Source organism: Carlito syrichta, unplaced genomic scaffold (assembly GCF_000164805.1).
Source record: "Carlito syrichta isolate Samal-C Ts95f unplaced genomic scaffold, Tarsius_syrichta-2.0.1 Scaffold312190, whole genome shotgun sequence".
Taxonomy (NCBI): Eukaryota; Metazoa; Chordata; class Mammalia; order Primates; family Tarsiidae; genus Carlito; species Carlito syrichta.
In genome coordinates, this window is record NW_007256286.1 from 398,594 (window position 1) to 415,327 (window position 16,734).

Below are 16,734 nucleotides of genomic sequence, written 5' to 3' on the forward strand. Positions count from 1 at the left end.
GGGAGGCTGAGGTGAGTGGATTGCCTGAGCCCGTGGGTTCGAGACCCGCCTGGACAGGCGAGACCTCATCTCTACAATAAATAAAAAAAATTAGCCGTGCGTGGTAGCACGCGCCTGTAGTTCCAGCTACTCGGAAGGCTGAGGTGGAAGGATCGTCGGAGCCCAGCAGGTCGAGGCTGCGGTGGCCGGGAACGGCCACTGCACTCCAGCCTGGGTGACAGAGTGAGACTCCAACTCAAAAAAAACAAAAAACAAAAGAATAACATCCATTGTGAGCAAAGCAGCAGAAAAATGAACTGGCTCCATCACTCTTGTGGGAGCGTGAACTGTTGCATTCTTTCTAGAGAACAAGCTGACAATATATAACCTAGATCCTTAAATATGTTCATAATCTTTGACCCAGAGATTCTAATTTCAAAAATTTTCCCATGGAAACAAGCATATATGGACAAGGATTTATGTAAAAGGAGGTTTCTGAAAGTGATATTTATAATGTAGAAAAACCAGAAATAAATGTACGCCACTGTACTCTAGCCTGGACAACAGAGTGAGACTCTGGCTAAAAAAAAATTAAAATAAAAAATAGTATTTTTCCTTTTAAAGAATTACAGGCCCCACAAACATCCAAATGACCTTCACAGTGGTCAACTTGAGAAGCTATACACATCTTTCCAGCAGTTTACTGTTTAACTTATTTTTTACTCCCCGCTTTAAAATTTTCTATGGCCAATTTATAAAGCTTATAGAAGATTAATATCACTGCTTTGAAGTTACAGGTTTGAGTCAGAATCACCTGAGTTGATTATCCCATCTTGATCATCAGACTTAACCACAAACAACTTTTAAAAAATTGCTTTCAATAGTCAAATCTTCCTCCGAAGAACGAAGATTTGCCATGAGCGACTCTATGCAGAATGTGCTTTAGGCTCCACAGGTGGTTGAGTGTAGACTCTGCCAACTCACTGGGGAGGCCCCTCTCTAGGCCAGGTGCCTCGTCCTGCCTGTTTCCCTCAGGTGCCATCCCTCCAGCCTGGGTGCTAGGCCTGCCTACATGCTGGTTGCTGAGAGCACACATGCCCATGGAACCTGCAGTGACAACCCAAGAATGGCGGTAGGATGCGACTGATTAGTGACTTACGTGCACCTGAATATCAACGCAACCGGTTAAGTTGCATTTAAAAACTTGTTGCTTTTGTGTTGCTGGATCAGTCTTCTCCAAATTGTGGAAACTGACTTGGACCTCCTTTATCTATTGCTCTTAGTTAAGATAACAACTCTGGTTGACTCTGGAAAGGGCTACATCTAGTGGGACGAGGTCCCCACCGATGCTGCCTGGGGTCCCCTTCCCAGCCTTTGCCAGGCCACTGGAAAGGCAACGTCTAGGAGCTGAAACCTCAAGCTCGAGAATACTGTTTCTGAACCTCAAACTCCAGAAAGAACTTTGGGCATACTGGTTTTCACAAGAAGTTTTCTTTTTCCTGTTGAAAACACGTTCTCAGAGGCAAAGGGAAGCGGGAAGTAGCTAGAAGCAGTTTTCTGTGCTGTCTTGAAGGAGAGGCCATCACCTTTCTCGCTTAAGGTAAATCATGTAAGCACAATATGCCTCAACTGCTTTTTACTTTTTCTCCTGTTAAAACAGAAGCTAATGCTGGGCATGGTGGCTTACGCCTGTAATCCCAGCACTTTGGGAGGTGGAGGCGAGAAGACTGCTTGAGCCCAAGGGTTTGAGATCAGCCTGGGCATCTTGACAAGATGTCGTCTCTACAGTAAATCAGAAAATTAACCGGGTGTGGTGGCGCATGCCTGTGGTTCCAGCTACTTGGAAGACTGAGGGTGAAGGATTGCCTGAGCTGTGAGCGTGTCAGCGTGTCACTGCCCTCCAGCCTGGGTGATGACTCAAAAAACAAAAACCAAAAAAAAAAAAAAAAAGCTAAGATTTACTATAACTATAAAATCATAAGTTGAGCTAAAGAGGATACAAATAAAAATCAAGCTTACATTCCTTATTTTCTGTTTACTCTTATCTCCTCCATCTATCTCTGAATTAAGTGAACCCTGATGCTCACCCATAGCTGGGGTCAAGGGAGGATGAGAAAAGCCACCACCTTAAGGTATTCAGGGACAGAGCTGGCACCAGCATTTCTACTTCCCAAGGCCCTGGCCCATACTTGGCCCACGGGCACACTGCTGATTGTTCATGTAAGGAGCAGTCCTGACTTTAATGGCAGTTACTTCACTACTTGAGAAACAAAAGGCCCCGAAATTGCCACCTCTCTTCCTCTCTTCCCAGCTACTCGCTAAAGACTCCACGTTCTCTGGTTCTTTCATACTTGACATGAGCCCGGAAGAAAGCCACCTCTGGGACATCTTCAAGAGACTCAGGTAGAACGCTCTAGTTTAATCCTGAGAGAAAGAACTCACCTCCGGCATGATTTCAATCTTCTCGTACCGGCGTTTGAAGGGCAAGGCGAGGACCTCGGCCCGCCGGTAGGACATGGCAGGGGGCTGGCAGTCGATCAGGAGGTCCATCCTGTGGGACTGGGCCGGCGGCGGCTGGGTGTACTGCTCGGGGCAGACCACGTGCAGAGGCTGAGGAACCAGCGGGACAGGGTCAAGGAGAAGGCGAGGGGACAGAGGCCAGGCAGAGGGCAGCCCGCGCATGAAGGCCCATTCCTTGCTCAGATTCTGCCTTCCCTGCCTCTGACAGAACAACTCCGTGGCACTAGCCCCACTAGCCCCATGTGCAGCAAGGGCTGAATACGTGTGTCAAGTGAATGTCTGTTTCAGCTTCATGAATGCGTTTCTGGAATGACTTTTTTTGGTGAGGGCAGTGTGGGATTTACTTTGAAGTTGGCACAGATGGTCCTCATAAAAAAAAATACGAGACTGTTTACAGTTTCTTTCCCTTCCACTTTTGATCTTTTTAGAACAGAGATTCTCTTTCAGTGTGGAAAGAGCATTCCTTTTAAGTGGGAATGGTAACCAGTGTGTGTGCCAGGATTCTGCAGCATTTGAGGCTTGAGGAAGACAAGAATCAAATGCAGTTAGGTGTCCCTCCCTCACGCCAGATGCACACGCCTACAGAGGTGACACGACCACATGAAGACACCTGCAATTTTCTTTGTTACCTGCACTTCTTTAAGCAACTTTGACACCTGGATGAAATTCAGCCGTGTATCAATAGGGCAGTATATGCATTTCATGGCCAACGGCTGGTAGGGAGCCAGTGCTTCTAGGTAGGAGAAATCCGGTTCTAGAGAAGTACAAACAAGACATTTTAAAATGCAGGCACCAGTGGGGTTTGGTGGGTGTTTGGCTCGGGTTGGGCCAGGTGTCAGACCGAGGTTTCTAACTTCAGAGTTTTTTACTAAGATTTCCAAAACTCAAGGCACACTGAAGACCATAAACCGATAAAATAATCTAGTGATTATCTAAGCAAGTCCCCTACTTCACCTTATTAAAGGACTTGTTTTCCCTGAGGGCTTTGTCCCCAGAGAAAAAGCTGTGGCCAGAGTAAAATACAATCAAAGGAGAAAGAGCCACCTCAGTAAAGAATCCCTCAAGGGTAAAACAAGACAGTTACTGGAATTAGTTAACAGCTTACAAAACCCTATCAAAAAGCAGTTCAGTAGAATTCCATCTCAGGAAAACATCTTCGAGCACACATATGAAAGCTTGTTTGACACCCAGTTACCTAACAGCACGTATAGCTCTACTCCTTCCTTTGTGGTTTCTTTATTTTTGGTACTTACAATGAAGAGTGTTTATACTTATGCCTTTCTAGAAAATCCTTCCCAAAATTTTACCTTCTCTACCTTGCAGGTACATTCACTAATGGCCCCAGCGGAAAGGGCAGAGCTTTGCTATCTTTTATTTACCTGTGAATATGACAGTGTTGAGACTAGACTTTCCCCAGAGCTCCATGAAGTGGACCACATCCCCAAACCGGAGGGAAGGGTGCCCAGTGAACACCACGCACGGCTGTTTGAAATCGTTGCTGAAGTCTCCGTGGATACTGGGGTAGTGCTTCAGCTTATTGGTCTGAATGAGCTAGAATACACATAAAAATACACAGAGAGATGTTAGCCTCCCTGGGCTGAAGGTGGGAGGATGAGCAGGACTGAATTAAAAATAGAAATGAAGAGGACAAGCCAAGACTGGGAGAAAAAATTTGCAAAAGACACATCTGAAAGGGAACTGTTACCTGAAACATACACTCTCTTAAACCTCAACAACAAAAAAAGAACAACCCTATTAAAAAGTGGACAGAAGATCTGAAAATACACCTCATCAAAGAAGATATACAGATGGTGAATAAGTATGTGAAAAGATGCTCCACATCACATGCCACTAGGAAACGGCACATTTAAACAGCAACAAGATGCCACTACACACCTGTTAGTGTGGCCAAAATCCAGAACACTGATAACATCAAATGCTGATGAGGCTGTGGAGCAACGGGAACACTCACTCATGGCTGGCGGGAACACAAAATGGCACAGCCACTTCGAAAGATCGTTTGGAGGCTGAATGGGGTGGCTCAGCCAGTCATCCCAGCACTCTGGGAGGCTGAGGCAAGAGGGCTGCCTGAGCCTGGGGGTTCGAGACCCACCCGGGCAACTTGGTGAGACCTCGTCTCTACAATAATTCAAAAATTAGCTGGGTGTGGTAGCATACACCTGTAGTTCTGGCTACTTGGAAGGCTGCGGCAGAAGGATTGCTAGAGCCCAGCAGGCAGGCGCTGGGGTGGCCGTGAGTGTGCCACTACACCCAGCCTGGGTGACAGAGTGAGACTCCTACTCAAAAAAAAAAAAAAATAGTTTGGCAGTTTCTTGCAAAATGAAACATATGCTTACCATATAAACAGGCAATCATGCTCCTTGGTGTTTACCCAAAGGAGCTGAAAACTCATGTCCACAAAAAACCAGCACATGGATGTTTATAGCAGCTTTATTCATAATTACTTAAAATTGGAAAAAACCAAGGATAACAATAGAGAATAAAACAGAATAAAAAAACATAATCCAGAGGCAAGGAAGGGGAGGGGGAAGAAACATAACTGATAGGGCAATTAGAAAGTACAAAATAACATGCTAGATTTGCTTGAAACCAGGAGTTTGAGACCGCCTGGCAAACATAGTGAGATGCCCGTCCCTACAAAAAATAAGAAAAATTAACCGGCTGTGGGGTGCATGCCTGTAGTCCCAGCTACTCAGGGGGCTGAAGTGGGAGGATCACTTGAGCCCAGGAATTGTGCCACTGCACTGTAGCCTAGGCAACTGAATGAGACCCTCTGGGGAAAAAAATCAGGTCACACAGTCTCAAACCTGTCTCTAAAGTATGTTTTGAGCCAAAAGCGTCTCCCCTGCAGTACAATGCTTGACAATACTCTCCCGGCGTCAGGCCATCACAGGCAACACCACAGAGAGTTAACAACCACAGAGAGCATCTTGTGATACTGCTCAGAAACTCCACCACCAGCTGCTCAGGACCTGCCCTTCCGCCCCACTCCAGCATCCAAAGAGCAGAGGATAAACACCCACACTTCACAGACCCTAAATATCAACAAGGCCAAAGGAGACACTGTCCTGAGAAGTCACTCAGTGAGTAAAGAAATGGCCTGTGACACGGCCCAATCCTGTGGCCACCACCATGCATGAAAGGATCCAGCCAACATCTTCAAGTGTAAATGAAGTCACCCCCATAGTGAGAAGTGGCCAGAATGGGGACATTCCCCCAGCAGAAACTCAACTTTCTTCACTTTGGAGATTTACCCTTTAATTAAAGACGAGTGATTTTCTTGGGTTTTTTTTTTTGGTTGGAGTCTCACTCTGTCGCCCATGCTGGACTGCAGCGACACGCATGCTCACGGCCACCCCAGCATCGACCTGCTGGGCTCCGGCGATCCTTCCACTTCAGCCTTCCAAGTATCCAGAACTACAGGTGCGCTACCACGCCTGGCTAAGTTTTCTTCTTTATTGTAGAGATGACGTCTCACCAAGCTGCCTGGGCTGGTCTTGAACCTGCTGGCTCAGGCAATCCACTGCCTTGGCCTCCCAAAGTGCTGGGATGACAGGCTGAGTCACCGAGCCCAGCCGATGCCTTTTTTTTTTTTTTTTTGAGTAGGGGTTTCACTATTGCTCAGGCTGGAGTACAGTGACATGATCACAGCTCAGCGTAGCCTCGATCTCCTGGACTCAGATGATCTTCCTGCCTCAGCTTCCCAAGGAGCTGGGACTACAGGTATGTGTCACCATACCCTGCTAATTTTTTGATTTTTTTGTAGAGATGAAGTCTCACTGTGTTGCTTAGGCTGGTCTCAAATTCCTGAGTTCAAGCGTTGTTCTTGCTTTGGCCTCCCAAAGTGCTGGGATTACAGGTATGAGCCACCGTGTCTGGCCAAAGAGAGTGGCTACTAGGAATAATAAATACAATACTATCCTGGAGATCTTCATCACTGTCACGTGCTTGGATAGGATATGAACAGCAAGGATGGAGCAAACATCGAATTCCCACTTTCCTTCCAAGTGGTAAACAAACCCAGGTTCATTCTTTTTTTTTGTTTTTTTTTTGAGTTGGAGTCTCACTCTGTCACCCAGACTGGAGTGCAGTGGCCGCTCCCGGCCACCGCAGCCTCCACCTGCTGGGCTCCGGCGATCCTTCCGCCTCCGCCTTCCGAGTAGCTGGAACTACAGGTGCGCGCTACCACGCCTGGCTGATTTTTGATTTATTGTAGAGATGAGGTCTCGCTGCCCAGGCGGGTCTCGAACCCACGGGCTCAGGCAGTCCACTCACCTCAGCCTCCCAAAGGCGCGGGACTACAGGCTGAGCCACCGAGCCCGGCTGCCAGGTTCTTTTTTAACCTATGTGGTTAAAAGCATTAGTTGGCCCAGCCAAGTGGGTGGGTGGCCGTCTAAAGGACTAGGTCTTATTGTATCAACAGATGTCTGGAGGGTGAATGGCATTCTAAGGACAGTGGCAGGTCTTTGCACACTAAGTGGCTTTTTTCGGCAGCACGTATAGTTCCTGTGGCTCTGCTGAGACATGCATAGAAACTAAGCTAAATCCATCATTTTCTGTCAACTGGATTACCTTTTAGCCAACTGACTACATTTGGCCACTGGAAATGACAATGTAGGGTGGAATTCTGTGCAGTAATCCATCACTGGCACTAAGGGCAGAGACCTATTTTCCCATGGGCAAAGTGAAAATAACAAGAGTTATTTCACTCCCTCATGCCCTACGGATGGCAAGTGCATTTCAGACACCCCAATGGGGCAACTACAGCCTTCCACATTCCTAATCATAAATGGGGCAAGGGCATCTGTGACAGATGTGTGGGAAAGAATGTGGTAACACTCTTAGAAAACAAGTTCTAAAGCGAGGCTAACTGTTATTAGGGGAGAGAAAAATAGACATTTAATAGCAAAGTGCACCACAAATACATTTTGCCACACTTAGTTTTCTGACATTATTCTATTTCCAGCCTGAATTTCACTGTGGTAATAACAGAGCTTGCAAAAACTCTGGCTGCTGTAAAAATATGTAGAGTATGAGGACTGAGAAATAACTCCCTCAAAACCTTCTGCTTGGTACCCTGGTTCACAAAGGACCTCTCCTTTAGAGTAGGAAAACAGTATTTAAATTTACAGTAATTAGCAGGACACTTGTTGCAATCTGCTCTATGTGTCAAACAGTTAATTGTAAAACAAAACAACTAAAGCCCTAAACACATGTATCTGCACAAACATGCTCTAGGCAAAAATAGTCTATCTGCTCTGGCGGAGGAAGGGAGATACATCTGACCATCAAAGTAGTGAGTGTGTGGGGGAGATAATCACAGCTAACATGGATGTGTTATTAAAATAGTATGGCCATCAAAGTCAGGAAATTAACACTGACAACAGTGCCATCTCATCGTCACACCCATTTGGATTTTACCAACGGTATTGATGCTCCTAATAGCAAACAAGCAAATAAAGATTTTTCTTCTCGTGTTCCTAGGTCCGATCCACAGTCACAGGGTGCATCTGTTTGTCACATCTCTTCATTCTCTGAGTAGTTCCTCACTCTTCCCTTGTCCTCTGGGTCTTGACATTCTTGAAGAGTACAGGTCAGTGCTTTTGTAGTGCCCTTCAACTTGTGTCTGATTGTTCTTTTCTCACGATTACATTCAGACTGTGATGCCTTTTTAGCAGAACTATCTATCACAGAAATCACACTGTTTTCTCAGTGGTTCGTACAAGATGGTAGTCTACACACACTGTCAATGGTAGTCCAATTATTGGTGATGTTAATTTTGATCACATGTATGTCAGGTTTATCCAAACTGGTTACTATTTCTCTCTTTGTCATGATTAAGAATTTTGTGGAGATATACTCTGACACTATTATAAGAATCTAGTTCTTCATACAATTTTCACCAACTAGCTTTAGCACTCACTGGTGATTTTTGCTGGATTGTTACTGTGACGACTGCCAAACAGTGATTTTCTATTTCCATGATTCTTTCCTATGTTAATCACGTGGTGTTCTAGTGTCAGAAGAGCTTTCCCTCCCCGATCCCCTCATTTACTTAGCTTTCTCATCATGAACCCAGGAGTTTCTAAGTTCTCCCATGGATTATATTACAGTATTACTTATTTTGAGGCACCAGTGATCTCAGATGTGGTCTTCTGACATGTCCCCATATTCTCTGAGCACACAGCAAGGTCTTCTAGCCTCGTCTTGTATTTTCCAAAGAGGCCAGTTCCTTTTATTGGAGAATGATAATTAGAAACCAAGATCTGGGTGCTAAATGTGTTCACTGGCTAGTGGAGTGTCACTGCTCCTAGGCCCTCTCTGTGAACAGAGCTAAGAAATGTATGTATATATACACACAGACACATACATGCACAAGTACACTTCTTTCTGTGTCTATGTGTATTGGAAATATGAGTTCACACCAATACTGCCAATTCTATCCAGCACCACAGGGTTCAGGGTTCATTCTAGCCTTCACTCTTTCTGTATCATTAATTCCCTACCTTGAAGAATTTTTTGCAGAGTGAACACATGTACTTCAAGAAACAAAGCACTACTAGCTCCTCAAAAATCACTCTTTGTTCTTCTAGTCACTACTGTCCCAACCACCACTGTCCCACCCACCAGGATCACCACTACCTCTGCTTCTAATCCCATAGTTTGTTGTGTTTTTGAACTTTTTATATAAATCAAACACCATCACATCTACTTGTTTATTTCTGGCTTCTTTCACTCACATTATGTTTGTGACACTTATCTACACTGTTGTATATAATTGGAGTTTATTCCTTCTCATTGATACAAGGTATTCCATTGCATGAATATATCACAAAATCCATTCTACTATTGATGGCTATTTGGGTATATTTCAGCACTGTTACCAATAATTCTAGATTTTTATGTGTCTTTTGGTAATATACCTATGCATTTCTGATCAGTACATACTTTAGGAACAAAATGCAGAGGTATAGAGTATGTTGTTCAGCTTTAGCAAATACCGCTAAATACTTTTACTAAAAATATAACAAAAAATTGCATTGTCTGTTAAGTTCATTATAGTACGTTTGAGATTTGCTATGGAATATTAGGCAGCAATAATAATAATACAAGGCATACAGAAAAATGTCCATGGTATACCATTTGGCAATAAACAAACAAACAAATCAAAAAACTGGGTATTCACCTATATAAAAAACACAGTTCCGTGTGAGAGGGAGAATTTTCCTATTTTCTAAACTTAAATATTATTTTCATAATTAACATTTACATATATGATCAACATAACCTAACTGTAAACAATACTTTCACAATAAATATAAATCTGTTACCCCAAAAAGGTAGTGGTAGTTCTATATACTAGATAAAATTCCTCATACTGTCCATAGATCAGGGGTAAGCTATGAACTATATAAACATCATACATTTTGGGCATCCCTAACCCAAAATGCTGCAGAATTGGTAACTTTTTGAGTGCCGACATCATGCACATAGGACATGCTCATTGGAGCATTTTGAATTTCAAGTTTTCGATTTTGGAATGCTGAACCATTAAGCATAATGCATGTATTCTAAAATCTGAAAAAAATCCAAAGTCTGAAACACTTCTGTCCCAGGCATTTCGGATAAGAAATATTTAACCTTTAGTGATGTAAAATGTTCCTAGGAGGAAAACAAATCTTGAGCGAGCATAAGTATTTCACGGCCATCTGACTCAGGAAGCCAAGGGATCTCTCAAGATCCCTGGGAATGTATTTTTTTTTGGGGGGGGGGATATTTTAAATCTAATGTCTCCCTCCCGCTATCCTCATCTGCATCAAGTTATCCACATTTCTTTCCTTCCGTGCCCCAATCACGTTCTGTTTTCTTACCTCTGCATGAGGAAAAGGTGGTTCTGGGAGATACACCTTACTTTGTTTGTTGTGGCAAAGCCTTTAAAAGAGGAAAAGCAGAGCAACATGTTAGGTGGTGTTTGTTGCCACCTAGTGGCAGCAGTGCAAACCTTCAATAATGAAGTTAATTTAAAATTTTCCTGCCAGTGAATTTCACTGTGAACAAAAGTCAGTGCCTACACAGCATTCGAGACATAAGTATTTTTATCAGCATTCTCTTTAACTTTTAAAATTTCTCAGTACACTGTTTCTGGAAAAAAAGCTTTGTTATTTTGGAATAATTTTAGATTTAAAGGAAAGTTGCAAAGACAATGAAGTAGAGTTCCCATTGTACGCTTTATGCTGTGTCCCCAAGGTTAACATCTTATATATCATGGTAGTCATCAAGCTAGCATAAATTAGCATCAGAGCGTTACTATTAACTAAACTCCAGGCTTTATTCATCTTTCACTGGTTTTTCCCACCCATATCTTTTTCCTGTCCCAGGATCCAATCCAAGACACCATACTGCATTTAGCTGTAATCAGTTTTGAGGAGAAAGTGATCTACCTTGCAAAATGGCTTCTGTTTTTGTACATGAACTATTTTCTTAACAGTAGTACTCATAACTCCAATTCAGAGTAACCAAGGATCTCAGTCTGGAGACACTGAATGTCTCAGGTAATTTATGTTTTTTCCTACTCAGATATGATTTTAAAATACAGGGATGTCTGGATAAAGTAAATGTGGCAAAAAAAGTTTACAACTGATATATATATATATATGTGTGTGTGTGTGTGTGTGTGTGTGTGAGTGTTGTGCAGGTTTGACTTTTAAATGCTGGAAAAAATACAGTAATGTTCTTTTGTTAGAGCCCATCTGTCCATCTCTAAGAATTCTATTAAAATAGTCTGAAAGCGTTTTAACAATCCCAACAGATACTACTTTTAGGGGAAGAGCTTGGGACCTCAGGGCTTGGATTTTGCACTAATTTAATACACTGTGTCTCATTTTTCCTAGGCTTCATTTCCTTTAACTTTAATTTCAAAAACATCACTTTATATCCTTTTTGGAAGAAGATATAAATATGGAAGCCAGATGCTTTTGGAGAGTTACTTATAATATCTACATGTACACTAGTTCTGTCTTTATTTCCAGCTCAGGAAGAGAGACAAATATAAGAGCTTAGTTCTGAAGTTATTTACACTGCTCGAAAGGACATTAGGCTACAAACATTAGAAGGAGAGTTTACAGAACAGATTACAATATGATTAGAGACTGTGAAGCCCACCTACATAAAGTTCTGGTAAGAGACCCTTCCTTGCTCTGTCCTAGAACCTCACGTAGGCACAACACGCAGGGATTCACACCTTTCTAAGAGAGGCTCAAGAAGCTGACCGGAGCTGGTTTCTTCTGGGGGTGGCTGCTGCAGCTCAAAAGGAGATCTGTGTGCACTGGGTTATCCGGAAGAATGAAGAATAAGCGATGCTTCCCAAACCATCTCTAGTTGGGAGTCTGAGAAGTCCCCACCGTCCCTACTGGCCAGACATTCCATACTACACACTCTTCAGGGCACTCAATGCTTTTCAACAAAAGATCAGAGCAGTCGTTAGACGCTATCTCTCCCCATCTCTATCCCTGCAAACACAAAACAAGCCCAAACAACCAGGCAAGCCCTTAGCCTAAAACTGGGGTAGACACTGGGATGGCAAGGAGCCGGGCCTCCGTAGGTGCCAAAATAGGACCATGTGGAAGTCGGAGCAGAACCCCCGAGAATGGGAACCGTGGAGCCCAGGGGCCAGAGTGGCTGGGAGCAAACCCAGGCCAGCAGGCTGGGCCTGAGGCTGAGAGCCCAGGGCAACTGGGCTGTGGGATTCAGGCTCAGAGCAACAGAGGAAGGAAGCGAAACCCTCTGAGTGGGCTGTGGTGGTGCTGGCCTGGAGGGCCAAGACAGCAATTGCTCCCTAAGTTAATCCAAGTCTGGAGCGAGCATCCGACCCTGCAGTGACCGAGTTCCTTACTTAGGGAGAAAGGGTGCTTGACAGCAAGGCTGTGTAAGAGAGAACAGCCAAGTGACACAGGGACAGGTGCCAACACAGCAGGTGGCAAACTTTGTTTCAAAGCAGGAAAGCTCTTTCTAGGACAGTGGCTTTCAACCTCCAGCCACACGGGTTGGCCTTGCTGAGCTTTGCGAAACCCCAATACCTCACAGCCCTCAGACCCGATTAAATCTGAACCTCTGGGGGTGGGTCGGACCCAGCAGAAGCAGAAGCATCGGCACAGCCGCATTTACCCTTCCCAATGACTCCACTGTGACGCCAGCACAAGGACTGCCAGTTCTCAGAGGCGGAGGGAAGGGGGCCGCCCGTGCTGGCTGTCTGGGGACCGAAGGGTTCTCTGGGAGGTGGAACTTCAGTGCTAAAGCTGGGGCAGTGTGTCACTGTGGGTGAAGTTCCTGCAAGGAAAATATTTTTCTTAAAAACTTTAAAACAGCCAGGCTCGGTGGCTCAGCCTGTAATCCCGCGCCTTTGGAAGGTTGAGGTGAGTGGATTGAGCCTGCGGGTTCAAGACCCGCCTGGGCAGCGAAACCTCATCTCTACAATAAATTAAAAAATCAGCCGGGCGTGGTAGCGCGTGCCTGTAATTCCGGCTACTCGGAAGGCTGAGGCGGAAGGATCGCCGGAGCGCAGCGGGTTGAGGCTGCGGTGGTCGGAGTGGCTACTGTCCTCCAGTCTGGGTGACAGAGTGAAACTCCAACTCAAAAAGAAAACAAAACAAAACTTTAAAACAAAACGTGGTGTGTGTAAATTACATGGAGGGAAGAACACAGGTGTCAGCCCGCTCTTATTCTTTCTGCTTCTTTAACTGTTCCTCTTTCCACGTTTCCTAAAACGTTTTCTCTACCTGTTCCTGAAACGCGGGCACTTCTTAGCGTTCCATCCCTTCCCCACCGCCCTCCTGACAGAAATCCTCTCCGTAGGCAATCCCATTCATTCAGTGACCTCAGAGCTACTGAGGACACTGCCCAGCCCGCTTCTGAGATCCCTGGGCTGGGTAATGCTTCATCTCCCGTTCCACCTAGGCACCGCAGATGCCTCAGGGGCAAAACCAAACCAAGGCCCTGCTGCAGGAACCTGCTCTTCCTTTGCTGAACCTGTTTTGTTGGGGTCCAGGACAGGACAGGCTCTCTGGGCCCCTGCAAAGACTTTCCTGGTGCTTCAGTCTCCCGCTCCCTCCCAGCCTCCCCGAACTTCACATAACTGCAGGAGGAGCTACATGAAAGGCAAACATAATCATGTCAGTTTCCTGCTTAAAATCCTCCCATGAGTCCCCACTGTTGATGGGATCTAGACTTGGATCCTGCCATGCTCCACCTTGAATTTTATATTCTGACAGTAAAAGAACTAGGGATAGTTCTCTGAACAGACCACACCACTCAACTCTCCCATCTATGTCTTGGCCTCTGTCTTCCTCTCAACGCACACTGTCGATCCCCCAGCAGCCCACCCCGCTCATCCTCAAATAGAGTTTCGGTCTGGCTGATTCTTGGTCATTCTTCAGGAGAGCTTCCAGAAAGCCGTTTTTACATCCCCAACTGGGGTAGCCACCGCTTCTCTGAATACCACACAGATTTATGTATGTGGTGTGTACATATGTATGTGCTTATATTCATCTCTGTCAGATTACTTCTGAGTGGTAAGAGGTCTACACAACTGCCCCTTCCTTCATGGTGAAGACTCCTCAAGGTCAGAGACCCCTTCGTATCCCCAGGGTTTAGCACATGGTGACACTTAACAAAGGTTTATGGATTGAACGAAATAAAACAGATGGAAACAAGAAGTAATTATATGCTCACTGAGTTTAAGATTCTAAGGCAAGGATATTAAAAAAGCTTAAAAGATGGAGACACATCTCATGTCTCAGCATGAGAATACTACTGCAAAGATGTCAATCTGTAATTGATAGGTTTTATCCACTCAAAAAGATATTCTGAAAATTGATAAAGTGATTCTACAGTTCTTACACAAAAATAAATAAGAATAGCTCAGAGAATTTTGACTAAGAAAAATAATGAAGGGAGAAATGTACTTTACCACAGAGTACGGTTATAAATGAGGTTGCAGATATTAAACAAATTAGGACGACGCTGGTTAAAGAATGGGTAGATCCATCAGTCAGGATAGTCTAGAAAAAACCCGGCGTATATAAAAGCTTAGTGTATGATATTAATACAAATCAGTTGGAAAAGGTAACATTATTCAGTATATATCACCTGGACAAGTAATTACTTGACTGTTTGGGAAAAAAATTAAGTTCGTGCTTCTCTTCATACTACACACTAAAACAAATTCTAAAGAGTTAAGGGGGAACAGTCAAAAAAGAAGAAAATAAGCGACAGGAATAAACTGAAAGAAAATGTTTAGCCATGTGGCACCCATGGGGGAAGACTTTTTCTTTAAATAGACTTGGAGGTACAAATGGTTTTTGGCCTGGGCTTTACGTGTCCCCTCCATCCCCATCTGTGTACACTGTACCTGATAGGTGACTTTCTGTCCCCACCCCTTTCCCCTCCCCCTTCTGAGTCTCCAGTGTCCATCAGGCCATTCTCTATGTCTTTGTGAATCCTTGGTTTTGCACCCACTTAAAAGTAGAAAATGTGGTGTTTGGTTTTCTGTTCCTGCATTAGTTCACTCAGGATGATGATCTCCAATTCGAGGGGGAGAATTTTCTAAATTACTAGCAATGGAAGAAATCACAAAAGACATTAAAACGATCAAAATATATAAAACTAAAGAACTTCTGTCAAAAAGAAAAAATCAAAGGCCTAAATACAATGTGGTACCCTGGATTGGATCCTGGAACAAAGGACATCAATGAAACAACTGGTACAATCAGAATAAGGATTGGAGTTTGGTTAATAACAATGTGCTAATGTTCATTTCTTAGTTCTGGCAAATGTATATGGCTATGTGAGACATTAACATTTGGGGAAAAAGAGTGAAAAGTATATGAAACTCTTTGATCTGTCTTTGTACTTTTCTGTAAATCTAAAATCACTCGAAAGTACTGTTTATTATTTTAAAAACATTTAAACAATCACTGACAAAATTAAAAAAGAAAATGAGAAATAGTCTACAGAAATATAACAAACGGTTGGTATCTTTAACACGTACATAAAGAGTTCAAATAAATATATAAGAGGAGTACAAAATCACTAATAAGTAAATGGGCAAAAAGGGAACAATTTATATAATCTTTCCAGAAAGCAATTTAGGTTCAGATAGTGAACATTAAGAAATATTTATATCCTTTGTTCCAGTAATTCCACTTTTAGTAATTTACCTAAAGTGAAAGATGTCATTATATATACGCAGAATGATATTAACTGAAGATTTATTACCAAAAGCAAAAAAATTGGAAAAAGCCCATCCATCTAATAACAAAATAGCTACACTGCACCATATACAAATCATATAATAATGTAGCTATACAAAAACGATATTCTCAAAGGCCTGATAATATTTTAGTCTAATATTTAATTTTTAAAAGCAGGATTCAAAATTTAAAATTCAGCATGATTCCTATATAGAAGGAAGAAATACATCAGACTGCTAATAGTGATAAATTATTTCTGGATTGTGGGATTGTGAGGTCAATTTTTGTTTTTTAAACTATTTTCTGTAACTTTAATTTTTTTATAGTAAACATGTATTGTAACAAATATTAGAAATTAACATATAGCTAAAAAACAGAACCGCACAACCCCCTGTCATTTTAGTATTCCTGAAATCCAGCCAATAAAATATTCCACAACTCGAAATGTATGTGGTAGACAAAGGTTTGAAGAGCCTATGTCCTATTGGGATCCCATCCACTGAGGCCTGTAGGGCTGGCCCAGGAGTATTTTTTCAGTATTTGCACTGAGGATCTGGATGAAGAAATTCAGAACATGCTGATTAAATCCGAAGTGACACTCAGGATGGACTACTAATTACTCAAGATTACCTGCCTATGTTGGGGGGGAAAAAGGACCCTGTGCATAAAGGAAAAAATTCGGTGGGTACCAATAAAAAGTGACCAAGATGAGTAATATGCACATGGGATAGAGAAGCCTGTCTGAACAGATACAGAAAAAAGACCACAATTAAAAGGGTAAAAATGTACTTAAGAAAAACAAGCTGGGGTGGGGGTAGCATGATGTTGGGATATATATGGAAGAATGATGCACAAATTCCTTTTTAATTAGAAACTCAGTACATGCTGTGGCCATCTGGCTAATACACTGCTGAAAGGGATTAAACACATCCTTAATCACGTGTGTCACAGCCTCTGAACGTTTGGA

General features: G+C 43.2%; 1 protein-coding gene across 1 annotated transcript in view; it reads right to left on the reverse strand.

The window, feature by feature from the left end:
- The window catches only part of INTS9 (integrator complex subunit 9), a 120,724-nt gene that overhangs the window by 10,010 nt on the left and 93,980 nt on the right, over positions 1-16,734 (reverse strand). The window contains exons 11-14 of the mRNA XM_008069688.1: positions 10,392-10,452; positions 3,879-4,050; positions 3,129-3,253; positions 2,422-2,589 (exon numbers count right to left, since the gene is read on the reverse strand). Of these exons, the coding sequence (XP_008067879.1) occupies positions 2,422-2,589; positions 3,129-3,253; positions 3,879-4,050; positions 10,392-10,452 (526 nt within the window). The remainder of the gene's footprint in view (positions 1-2,421; positions 2,590-3,128; positions 3,254-3,878; positions 4,051-10,391; positions 10,453-16,734) is intronic.